We start from the raw sequence: 12,512 nt of genomic DNA, 5'->3' as shown, positions 1-12,512 counted from the left end.
AAGAGACGGAAAGCTCCTTCTATTGGTGTCAGGATTCAGCACCTCCTGGGTTTCCTTATTATCTCAGTGCGGAGAGACAGATGCTACTACAAAGTCCAGATGCAACAGCGGGGTGGGGAACACAGTGTGCTGCCTTGTAACCTAGCTAGGCACCACAAGGCAACAAGTAACTACTGGTGAGGCCCAGCCAATACTCACTGATGGATGGACTGTAGCTTGGGGGGTTGGCAGTGTAGCTGAAGCAGGCTCTCACATCCATGCTAAGGAAGGAAGCAGAGAAGAGACTCTTATTAACAGTAGAACTCTCCTGAGCTCAGCAGGTCTGAATATCTCTTGGGTGTGGGGTAGCTCCATTTTCTAGAGTTAAAGAGAACTAGTCCTGGATTAAGAGGGCTATGAACATTGAAGTGTGTCACTCCCCCTGGGCAACACCGAGTCTTCCCCCAAAATGTTTAGATGTACCCCAAAGACCACACCTGCACTGTGGGATTCTGGCAGGAGATATGCTAACTGGAAGAGAGAGTTTTGGATTTGATATCCCGCTTTATCACAACCGAAGGAGTCTCAAAGCGGCTAACATTCTCCTTTCCCTTCCTCTCCCACAACAAACACGCTGTGAGGTGAGTGGGGCTGAGAGACTTCAAAGAAGTGTGACTAGCCCAAGGTGACCCAGCAGCTGCATGTGGAGGAGCGGAGACGCGAACCTGGTTCACCAGATTACGAGTCTACCGCTCTTAACCACTACACCACACTGGACAGAAAAAGAAGGTGTTCAAACCATCAGATAGCTCTGCTCTGGTGACTGCAAAAATCCTACCCATAGAGCCATGCAGGTGATTGGCACAGTGTTAGGTCCACTGGATCAGATAAAGGTCAAAAGGTAAAGGACCTCTGGACGGTTAAGTCCAGTCAAAGGCAACTATGGAGTTACGGTGCTCATGTCGTTTTCAGGCCAAGGGAGCCGGCGTTTGTCCACAGACAGCTTTCCAGGTCATGACTAAACTGTTTCTGGTGCAATGGGACACTGTGATAGAAGCCAAAGTGCACAGGAACGCCATTTACCTTCCCGCCACAGTGGTGCCTATTTATCCTGTTGCACTGGTGTGCTTTCAAACTGGGGCATACTTAACACACAAAAGGATAAGGCAACAGGTGTATAGGCGCATCCATGCACCATTTGGCATCACCTGCGAAAGGGAATGGGAAGTGAGGCAAAGAAGGAAGGAAAGAGACTGTGCATTAAGAAGACTAGTTCTCACCAGATGCCCACATGGTGGCGACAGTTCATGGCCTCCAGGTCAACATTCTGGGGGGAGATGGTGACATTTCTGGAGATGCGGATGACAGGTCGGGATCTAAAATGTAGATTGGACATTCGTAAGAGATTGGGTCACTTGCAGACAAATTTGGGCGGGGTGTGTATCACTGGACCCTGCTTGGTAATGCAGAGTTCTTAAGAAGGGTGTTGCTTGCTGTGTGTTCAAGGAAGCGCCAACAGAACATCCAAGTAAGGATGGGAAAGCTCCCAGATGTAAGCGAAGAGATACTGTATCTTCCCTGTCTTGCTTTCTCTATTTCCCCATACAAAGTCCCAACAACGTCCATGCTTTCTATCAGCCTCTTTCTGACACACATTGCAGCAGCAGCAGCAGCATTATTTTACATTTTACAAAAGTCTGAACAGTCACATCACAGTGGTGATGGAGTCCAGAAGCCAGCCACCTTCCTGTGCTGACATAAGCAATCTCTTTTGCAGAACGGTTTGGCTGCAGGAGTTATGGATTTGGACTACAGTCTCGGTATCATCCCTTGGTGACCACTGATTATGTGTCAAGTTCCTCTGTGCTGGTCAGCAGCTTTCAGGAGATTCTGTACAGAGCCCATGGATGTGTCGTGGCCCCTGGCTTATCCCATTCCAAAGGAAGTGAAATAATGCACATTGCCATCTAAAGAGCCCCACTGTTGCAAGAGTATTAAGTCCAGAGTCTAAAAAAATTACCAAAGTGCACCAGTGAAATAGAGGGACCTGAGAGGCAAGGAGCATGGCAATGGGGGCACTGGGCAGATGTCACGACACCAAAACCTAGTCATCCAGAGAGTCCTAAAGTCTCCCCCAAGTCAGCACTCCCCTGGGGCAGAATCCTACAATCACTAAGGCCACCTTGGTCTCAAATTCCTACACTGAACCTGGCAAATCGTACAGCTATACCAGACCTTGATGGATTAAATAGGCAGCATGGGGTTCTGATGCTCTGGTATGACCTAATCTGCTACTTGTACTGACTCTCTGTTGTTGGGTCTGCCCAGCCACAGGGACCTCCTCTTGCTATCTGTTCTTCTGTTTGCAAGACAGGACAAGAGACTCTCCCAGTGAAAGAGGAGCACCCCATGCATGTCAAGTTGCTGGCTGAAGGATTCCTTCTTAAGGGAAAGCAACTGTGTGGGTTAAATTCCGTCAGACTGTGAATCCATAGGACTAGTTGCTGTACTGCAATGTATTTTACAAATCAATGAGGATTTGTTCCTCTGTCCTTTTTTATGCTCACCTGTATAGGACTACTGTGTTGGAAAGAGACCCCACTAGGAGATCTGGGTAGAGGTTGCCATCAATATCCAACCCTCCAGAAAAGGAATATCCAAACATCTTGACGCCAACACTCTCCCCAGTCAGAATCTGCAGAGGATGATGGGGGCAAAACAGGTTAGTGATAAATTGGGTCATGATTTGGGGTGAGAGCAAAGGAAGGATGCACAGCCAAAGAGAAAAGGAACGCAGTGTTCCCCAAACCGTCTCCCTTTTACTGCAAGGTGGGGATAAGGGAGACTGACCTGAGCAGGTTTGGTGACAAACCCTGAATTACTGCCATGATAGATGTAGACCTTGCCATCGCCATCCAATGGGGCTCCCACTGCAAAGTCTGGAAGAAAACGAACAACAGCAACGGTAAGAACTGTCTTTGTCTCCCACATTTCTGGACTTCATAATGGCTCTCAGAAATGAACTGAGATGTATAATTCTACCCAGATATATTGAAGAGCCACAATGCCACATAAAGGAAGCCCCATCTATAGTCACATGATACGTATAGATACAAACCTGGGCAAAAATGGCTACAGATGCATCAGGCTCACCGGCCAGCATTTCACACGCAGCCAACCTAATTTGAGTCTCTCACATAATTGCATACTGCCACAGATCATCTTAATGTACATAGCAGTCTACAAAGCAGGCACACCTCTTTATCACATAAACCAGGGCAGCACAAGATATCCACACCTCTGAGATCATCATAGCCTCTTGCATTTTTTTTCTTTTTCACATTCGCACATACTCCCCCTCCTTTTACCTGCCCATGTTTTTCTCCCAGCTTGATCCTCAAGAGCCAAACACTTCAATCATAAACATGCGCACTTGGAAGTTCATTCCACTGATGCTAAGGGAGATGGCTTTCAAATGCAGAGACTTGGCTCGATTCCTAGATTTCCCTTGTCATGAACCATGACCTAGAAACCATGCAGGATGCTTCTTGCTCAGAGATGGAAAGAGGACATGATACCTACTAGGGTGGACTGGTAGATGAAACTATTGGATTACATTACGCAGAGATGGCAAGATTAACCAGCAAAATCAGAAATTGGGAGGATCAAAACTTCAACAAGGAATGGGACAAATTTATATTGATTCTGAAAGACCACTGTAAACACTTGAACTCTTTGGCAGCTTTTAAATAACATAGATTTTGGATACAATGGAGGACTGCAAAATAGATGGACTTATAATATGCAGTTTAAAAAGTTACTTAAGAACCCACGGAGGGGAGGAGGGAAGTCTGAAGATTCAGAAGAATCTTGTGCAACTTTTGTTATTCGTAATAATATTATTTATGTGAATGAATTTGTAAAATCAAATAAAAACTATTTCACAAAAAAAGAAACCATGCACTGCATAATGGATGTCTCAGAGGAGGATGAGGTTCTAGCTCCATCCTGCAGGGAAGAATTACCAGGAACTTCATCAGAACCCCTTATCTCAGCAGCTGGGAATCTCTCTGCATTGCATGTAGAAGGTCACAGGTTCAATCCCTGGGTAGGGCTGAAAATGAAACACTGCGGAGCTTCCAGGCAGGCCAATGGTCTGGCTCAGTATAAGGCAGCTTCGCTATGCCTCCCCCAATGACTTCAAAACCAGTGGAGATATGTCAAAACAGTAACCCAGATCCTCTCAGCCAGAGGACACAGTCCTGCTGCTCTCCTCTAATTCAGAGAAGTCTCCCATAGTAGCCCTGTCTCTCCAAGCTACAGGAGTCAAAGACTGCAAAATAAGGAAAGGAGCCCTTTAACAGCAAGTCAGCCCCTCTTGGGAGGACGGCCATACTACACTACTTGTCCAGTCAACATATAGAAGGCTTCAGTTCTAGCTAGGTGCTTGCAGAGGCAACAGCTTGTTTAGCTGCCACAGGGAGCTCTCCGTGGTCCTGCAGGTGCTGTTGGTGCCTTGGACTCATGCCTTGAATTGCTGACTCAGGCCATTGATTGGATACCGCTGTGCTTCCCCTGTGACCCTTGACAGGACATCCCCTGCCTCTAAACCCACATACTTCAAGCAGACCAGTTCAAGAGCCCCCACCGGCCAGTTTCCCACAGCCACAGGCTCTCTCAGTTCTCTCACCTTGGAAGCCGTCTTGGTTGAGGTCTCCAACAGCCCCCACTGTGATACCAAACATAGAGTCATAGGAACCATTGAGGCGGATGGGGAGGACATTGTCCCAGTGCCCTGCCTGGTTGATGTAAACGTAGACTGCTCCTCCGATCCCTTCCTTGCGGTCAAAGAGGTTCGGTGCTCCAACCACCAAGTCCATCCAGCTAGAGACAACATGCAGTGAGTGCGGCTGCCATGGAAACACCCATTGCTCTCAGGGTATCCGTAGCCACGTTGGATACCCAGAATGAGAAACAGAGCAAGCGACTCAAAACCTCTTATAGCAAAACCCACACATTGTTACTCTTCATTCACTGTGCTATGAGTCTTATTTTCCCCTGCTAGGGGAAGCCCGCAGGGAAGACATTATTGCCCACATCTTTTCCAAGAGTGGAGTTGCTAATCTGATGGAATAATGGGATAACAAATTTTAGATGGGATGTAGCTACTTCTACTTTCCCACACGCAGCTCACTTTCTGCAGGATTGTTAATCCACCAGAAAAAACAACAACAGCCTGATCTGTTGCTATGCATTTATTGACAATTTAATGTGCAGAAACCAGGCAGGTGTAGCCTTTTGTATCCCAGAGATAAACAGCACTGTTTAGTAGTGTCTGCACCTCAAGATGCTACATTAGCCAGCTGAAATATTGGCAACCCTATCCCCACCCCCACCCCACCCACAATCCAAGAGGGAAGAACACATCCAAATGTTATTGGACTACAACTCCCATCATCCCTGGCCATGGTTAGCTGGGGCTGATGGACATTGGAGTCCAACAACATTAGGAGAGGCTCAGGTTTCATACCTCTAGTTTAGTTTGACACTGTTCTAGCTGCTACACCACAGTGGCTCTCACAATGTGTGTTAGGAGTCTGTTATCTTGTAAATCACTGGAGCAAGTTGTAAACCAAACCCAGCTCCAACTTCTCCTGTAGCCCTTGCCCACCTGTGCTGTAACTCCTGCTAGAAGGGTAGCTTATGCTCTTATTGCCACCCAACAGACCAGGGTAGCCTTTAAAACAGAGAATGGGCCCAAGCATCATTCAGGCAGAATGCTGCCTCCACCCCATGTTGCTCACCCATCATGATTGAGGTCCACCACAGCCAAGGAATAGCCAAAGGATGAAGTGAGCTTCTCTCCTGGGATGATAACCTCAGGCACCAGGCGGTTGACGTTGTCTTTGTGCAGGATCACCACAGCCCCCGTGTGGTTGGCTCGAGGAGCCCCTGTTACAAAACTCAGCTCATTCTTCCTGGTAATCCCCACTCCAGAGTCAAGGGAAAACCCTGGAACAACAGAAAAGCACATCAGTGATCACGGAGGGTGAGGCTGTTGTGGAAAGGTGTTAGTATGAAAAGATGTATGCGGTCCCCAAATCACCAATAAAAGCTTTAAAGTCATAAGATCTCAACACTGGTCCAACTCCTGGCTTCTGAACTTAATGTGCACATGCACATGTACACAATGCACGTTGTACGAACCACCAATGCTTAGAAACTGTCCATTTCATTTGGGTGGGGGGTGTAAATGAAAGCTGTTATTTTCACAATTTTGTTTCATTGGAAAACTGCTTAAAGTCACATGTGAACAAGCTTATTTCTTACATCCTAGGTAGCCAGATTTGTTCTCCCTTTTCTCAACTTCTTGCTTTTCACCTATCCCATGTTAGCCTCAGTGGGTAAGATAAGGAACATGTTATCTGCCTCCTCTGCTGCTTGAATTTGGAATTGCATATCTTCATGTTTCTTGACAGTAGGGCTAATTTAGGGTTTATCCACACATACCTTTCCTCCACTCTTTCCAGGCATGGTACGTACTTTAAAGCTCTGTGTCTGAGCACCCTCTATTTCTGCTCTGGAGCTTGACCTGTGAAAACCCGCTCTTTAAAGCTCAGCTGGAGCAAACAGCAATCCGAGTAAAACCGGAATTGACTTTCCTCCGATTGACCCCTAAAGAGCAAATTATTACTAGGAAAGCTCAGAGGTAACACCATCACCACCCCCAAAAAAACTTGGGCACAGAGCTTTAAGCGCATACCTGTGGCTGGAAAGAGCAGGGCAAAATATGTGTGGATAAGCTTGTAATGGCCAACCCACAACACAAGTGTCACAAGCAGCGGGGGGTTGTGGCATTATCTAGCCATGAATATGGATAATGTGGGTCTGCCTATTTATGATTTACAGCAGGTCAGCCAGCACACTGACCTCCAGAAGTTGTTGGACTCCAACTCCCATCAGCCCCAGCCAGCAGAACAAATGGTATGGGATGATAGGAATTGGAGTCCAACAATGTCTGACCAACACCAGGGTGGGGAAGGCTGCACTAAAGAACGGGCTTCTTAAAGGAGCAGCAAGATCTGTCCAAGGACTGTGAAACATGCACAGGCCAGGAGCAGGATGTCCAGCTGACTGGTTTTAAGATTATTATTAATATTATTATTAGTTCTCTAAAGAGCTGCTGCTGTTGCTTTTTAAAGCTGGGCTTCAGTATCACAACAAAGGGCAATTAAAATTTATATACATTTTAATGAATTAACAAATGCAATTGAGAAACATGTGAACTAGCTGCAGAATGAGGGTCAGGGATGCCTCCCACCATCTCTGATGGCTGCAGAGTTAAATACTTCTCATGACAAAAATCTGTCTTTCTGAAAAGATTCTTCCTGCAGGAAAACCCCTGGACTCTCCACCCCCTGCTTCCCACCCCCACTCTCTCCCTGCCACCCCCTTCCCCACTGTGTGTTGTGGGAGCCAGAGAACTGGGAGAAAGTCCACGGCTGAGGGATGGACACTGGCCAGGAATGCAAATGTGACTCCTTATATATACATTACAAGTAGCCTCTTTGTGGTGGGATGGGAAGCAGCAGCGGGACTGGGGGCCTCTGCTCTGGAGAGGAGGAGGTTTTCGATAGATGTCTTTGATAGGGCATGCAAGGCTTTCCCCAGAAAGCAGCCTTCAAGGCATAGGCTGCCTACATACCACCATACATTGAAAGCACGTGACTTCCCCCAAGAAATCCTGGGGGCTGCAGTTTGTTGAGGGCGCTGCGCTCACAGCTCTTCTCTGCTTCTCAGCCACAACCATTTTTCAGCCCCAAAAGCACATGGGACTTGAAAAGAGGGAAGAATAAATGAAAGGGGGAAAGGCAACAGCCAGGAGGACTCTTCCAGAGCAGCAAGTGAAGCCTGCTGGCATGGAAGGGCTCAAACGACGATAGCGCTGGCATTAAACCACAGCTCTAAAATATCCCTTGAAGAACCAAGATCAAACTTGGAAGGGATGGTGTTAGGTTGCAGGGGAAATAGGAAAAGGCACTTTGTAGCCCCGGGACTAAAATCTGGTCCTATCCATGGCACAGCCATTGCTCAGAGTTGGCCAACATGGTGATTATGGCTCCCATCAGCCCCGGCCAGCAGGGTCAAAGGTTAGAGAAGATGAGAGTTGTGGGGTGGAACTCAAAGTCATGCTAAGGTGATCGTCCCATCAGCGCAAGGACCCTTGCTTGCCAGATGGAAATATTCCCCCTCTTTCTCTGGTGCATGCTGTTCTGGGGGGTACTCCTGGATCCAGGGGGATGGAGGAGAGAGGGGAAAGCCCTGCATTGCCAGTGGGACTCATTGCACTGGTCCCTGCTAGCTCAACTATTTAGTTGAGTTCGGCCTATAGTCCAAAGACATCTGGAGGGCAACATGTTGGATACGCCGTCTGTCCAGCTCTGAGGAGGCAGGAGGGGCTGTAATGGGTGAAATGGTGGCTGTAAGTAAAGGTAAAGGTAAAGGTACCCCTGCCCGTACGGGCCAGTCTTGACAGACTCTAGGGTTGTGCGCCCATCTCACTCTATAGGCCGGGGGGCCAGCGCTGTCCGCAGACACTTCCGGGTCACGTGGCCAGTGTGACAAGTTGCATCTGGCGAGCCAGTGCAGCACACGGAAACGCCGTTTACCTTCCCGCTAGTAAGTGGTCCCTATTTATCTGCTTTCACCCGGGAGTGCTTTCGAACTGCTAGGTTGGCAGGCACTGGGACCGAGCAGCGGGAGCGCACCCCGCCGCAGGGATTCGAACCGCCAACCTTTCGATCGGCAAGCCCTAGGCGCTGAGGCTTTTACCCACAGCGCCACCCTCGTCCCTGAAATGGTGGCTGGGTGGGAAGCAAAGGCACACTGTGGCGCAAGAGCAGTCCGTAAGCTGGGTGGCAGACTGGGAGGGTTGGAAGAGGCAGGCTGTTGGAGGAAGGTGGGGCCGGAAAGAAGCAGGAGCGTTTGTGACAGAAGTAAAATAGGAAATCTTTGGCCCCAGCCCTGTAGGGTCTCCCTCGCTTCTTCAAGCAGGGCTGGTCTTTTGCCACCCCTTGTCCTCCTCCATCAGCAGCAGCTGAATCCCACTAGGTTCCTTTCTTACTGTGAGACAAGGGATGCTCTTTTGAGGACAGCAGGGGGCGGGGACAACTATGAGTAGAAAGCTGCCCCACAGCCCCATTCCCTGTTCAGTGATTGGCCCACTGTAATCCCAGGAGGGTCTGGTGCATTAGCGTAGCGGTGAGGACTCTGGATGCTGCTGGACCCCCCAGTATCCCTGACCATAGTGGTTGGGGCTAATGAGAGTTGGAGTCCAACAATATTTGGAGGCCAGAAGGTCCCATATCCCTGTCTTAGAAGGTAAAGGGTAAAGGTAAAAGACCCCTGGATGTTTAAGTCCAGTCAAAGGCAACTGTGGGGTTGTGGCGCTCATCTCGCTTTCAGGCCAAGGGAGCCGGCGTTTGTCCACAGACAGCTTTCCGGGTCATGTGGCCAGCATGATTAAACCACTTCTGGTGCAACGGGACACCGTGACGGAAGCCAGAGCTCATGGAAACGCCGTTTACCTTCCCACTACAGCAGTACCTATTTATCTACTTGCACTGGCATGCTTTCAAACTGCTAGGTTGGCAGGAGCTGGTACAGAGCAACGGGAGCTCACCCTGTTGCAGGGATTTGAACCGCCGACCTTCCAATCGGCAAGCCCAAGAGGCTCAGTGGTTTAGAGCACAGCGCCACCTGCATCTTAGAATATGGGAGAACACATGATGGACCAAGCATGGAGCTCCTGCATCAGGTAGGATCAGCCAGAATGAGCATTCTTCCCCACTGCTTAGAAACAAGCATGCAGACAGGCACAAGCAACACAGACACCATGCAACAAGGGGCAGTCAGTGGCAAAAGGGTGGTTCCAGGCTCCCCTAGGTGCCAACCCCCACACCTGCAGTCTAATCCTCTTCCTCTTGCACTATATAGTTTTCCCTGCTCGCATTTTACCTTTCTTATCTATGCTCTCTGAGTTACACAGCAGTTCCCACCCCACCTGCAGCTTTTCACCCCACTCCCCCCCACCCCCCAGCTTACAATGACCCACTTGCTCCTCAGCTGGTATCCTGCTGGCTAGCATTTACAGCAGAGGATTGGCAACGGGTGATGCCAGTCTTTGGGACATACAGTCTATGTCCCTTCCAACACCACCATCACCTGCAGTTGCCAAATGTCGCTGCCACCTCCACCCAATGGATCTGGGTAAAATCAGGGGCTGAATGTTAATAAGGGCCCTTCACAGCTCTACAGAGGAGAGGTGTCCATTCAAATTGCTAGAACTCAGGGTCAGCCAATGAAACTTACTGAAGGCAGATTCAGGAGAAGCAAAAGGAAGTGCAAATTGATATGCAATGTGAGATTAGCTTATGGAGTCCATTGCTACAGGATGGCAGGGCAGGGCATTAGCATAAATAGCTCTTAAAAGGGTTAGCCATGCTCACTGGGCATAGGTCTATCTGTAGTTGGTAGCTGTAATATCAAGAAACTGAATCCTCTTCAAGCAGACTGGATACCTCTATTTAATACATACCGGATATAAATAACAGAGGGCAGCTACCTCTTTCACACCCCACTGAGACATGATGCTAGACTACATAGATCTATGGCCAGACGTCATGCGCTTATGTTCTTTCAGAGCAGCTTGCACCTCTGATGTTGATCAGGCCAAAGGGCACCTAGTTTTCAGAGGAGCCTGGCATCGAGCAGTGTACATCATCCCATCCCGTGCCAGTCACCGGTGCAGGATTTCCACTGCAAGGAGCCTAGAGGGTGTGCAGGCTGTGTTTGCTCATGAGAGCAAGCCATAGTTAACGGCAGGCCATGAACACCCTGATTGCTCCGGCATCACTCCTCCCCTAGAGGGAGCAACAGACCACAATCCAGTGTTTGGAGTTAGCAACCCAAACCAGGTATCATGGTTTGGTTTCATTCCAAACAGAAAGCAGTGTGAAGCAAATGTGGGTGGGCATCTCAAAAAGCTCCCCCATGTCAAAAATGGCCTTCATGTAAAAAATGAGTGCATGAGAAAGAAGTGTCCCAGCTCAGACTTTTCTCTTATGTGCTACCTTCCAACATGTACAGAGTTTATGATGTAAGAGAGCATTCAAACCTGCAGTCCCAGACCTGCCCTTGTTAGAACTGTAGAATCGTAGAACTGTAGGGCTGGAAAGGGATCCTGAGGGTCATCGAGTCCAACCCCCTGCAATGGAGGAATCCTTTGCCCAACATGGGGCTCAAACCCACAATCCTGAGATTAAGAGTCTCATGCTCTACCGACTGAACTACCCCCCACCGGTAGGCAGACATTGCAAGATGCTTTTTCAAAACACTCAAGTTGGTTCTGAGTGCATGTATGTAATGTTTGCGTTGGGGCATGTTTGAGTGTGTGTATGTGTGTGTAAAGTTGCTATTTATACACTGGGAAATTTGCCTGCTGCTTCTTTTTTTGGGTGCTTGCTTGTTTTTGTGGAATGCCGTGCATTATCTGGAATCTGGCCCCCATTCCCAGGAATCTCATCTTTCATTTCTTGAAAACAGCAAGCGTACAATCCAGCCAAAAGCAAAGCACTTTTAAGTCGCACTGGAAGAACTGAGCATGTGCTCCACTCTTAATTGTTATTATTGCTTTTATACTCCACCTTTCCTCCCAGGAGAATGGTTCTTCTTTCCCTCCCCATTTCATCCGCACAACAACTCTGTGATGTAGGTTACTCACAGAGAGATGGTGGCCGGCCCAAGGTCAAGGCCCAAGTCTCACCCTCTACTCCACAAGGCAGTACTCAGGACCTCTCGGTTTTTGCCTTGCAAATCTAGCATCCCTGTAAAGTAGCTAATCTTCCCATAGTTAAGTGCAATTGTATGCCTGTTTACTCAAAAGGAAGTCCCCGCAGTGTTCACTAGGGACTCATCTCCAGGTAAAAGTGCATAGAATTGCATCCTAGGTTATATCTCCCCCACTGAAGACTCTGCCGTAAAAGAGCTTGGTTGAGATTGCGATTCAGGTTTCTAGCTGTCAGGGTTGCAAGGATATGTTTTGCAGTATCAGCAAAAGATGCTCCTGTTAGGAAGGTAGAACTTCTGTGACCAAGCTCAGACCTGCCCTTCATGGCTATCACTCCCTCTCTTGTGACGTTTTCCACTCCATTCTATGCTTACAGCTCAACATTTGGCTTCCTTTCCAGTTCTACTATGCTCCTCCCTTTCACACACACAAAACTGAAAGTTCTATATTCTCTCAGAAGCTCAGATAATACTGGGATGAAACTAAAACATACCAACATTATGCAAGAAAACATATAAACGGCATAATTTCTTTGGAGCACAGAACTTGATTCTTTTCTTCAATGCACCGAATGCAGCACATGTTCTTCGAAGCACACACAAAACCTCTCGTGCTCCTCTACTTCTTCTCTAATTGTTTTAAACATAGGTTTTGTTTGTTTATATGTTTCAAATCTTTCTTAGCT

The 12,512-nt window shown here is 48.2% G+C and overlaps 1 protein-coding gene across 7 annotated transcripts in view; it reads right to left on the bottom strand.

The window, feature by feature from the left end:
- Positions 1 to 12,512, bottom strand: part of ITGA7 (integrin subunit alpha 7) — a 76,330-nt gene that overhangs the window by 17,715 nt on the left and 46,103 nt on the right. For all 7 annotated transcript variants that reach the window (XM_053375190.1, XM_053375193.1, XM_053375191.1 and 4 more), the window contains 6 exons: positions 5,784 to 5,991; positions 4,670 to 4,863; positions 2,830 to 2,918; positions 2,547 to 2,674; positions 1,260 to 1,355; positions 199 to 260 (listed from right to left, as the gene is read on the bottom strand). In XM_053375190.1, coding sequence (XP_053231165.1) covers positions 199 to 260; positions 1,260 to 1,355; positions 2,547 to 2,674; positions 2,830 to 2,918; positions 4,670 to 4,863; positions 5,784 to 5,991 — 777 coding nt within the window. The remainder of the gene's footprint in view (positions 1 to 198; positions 261 to 1,259; positions 1,356 to 2,546; positions 2,675 to 2,829; positions 2,919 to 4,669; positions 4,864 to 5,783; positions 5,992 to 12,512) is intronic.

This window comes from Podarcis raffonei, chromosome 2 (assembly GCF_027172205.1).
Source record: "Podarcis raffonei isolate rPodRaf1 chromosome 2, rPodRaf1.pri, whole genome shotgun sequence".
In the NCBI taxonomy this organism is placed as follows: Eukaryota; Metazoa; Chordata; class Lepidosauria; order Squamata; family Lacertidae; genus Podarcis; species Podarcis raffonei.
Note: the sequence above shows the minus strand (reverse complement) of the source record. Positions and strands in the feature narration are given on the sequence as shown.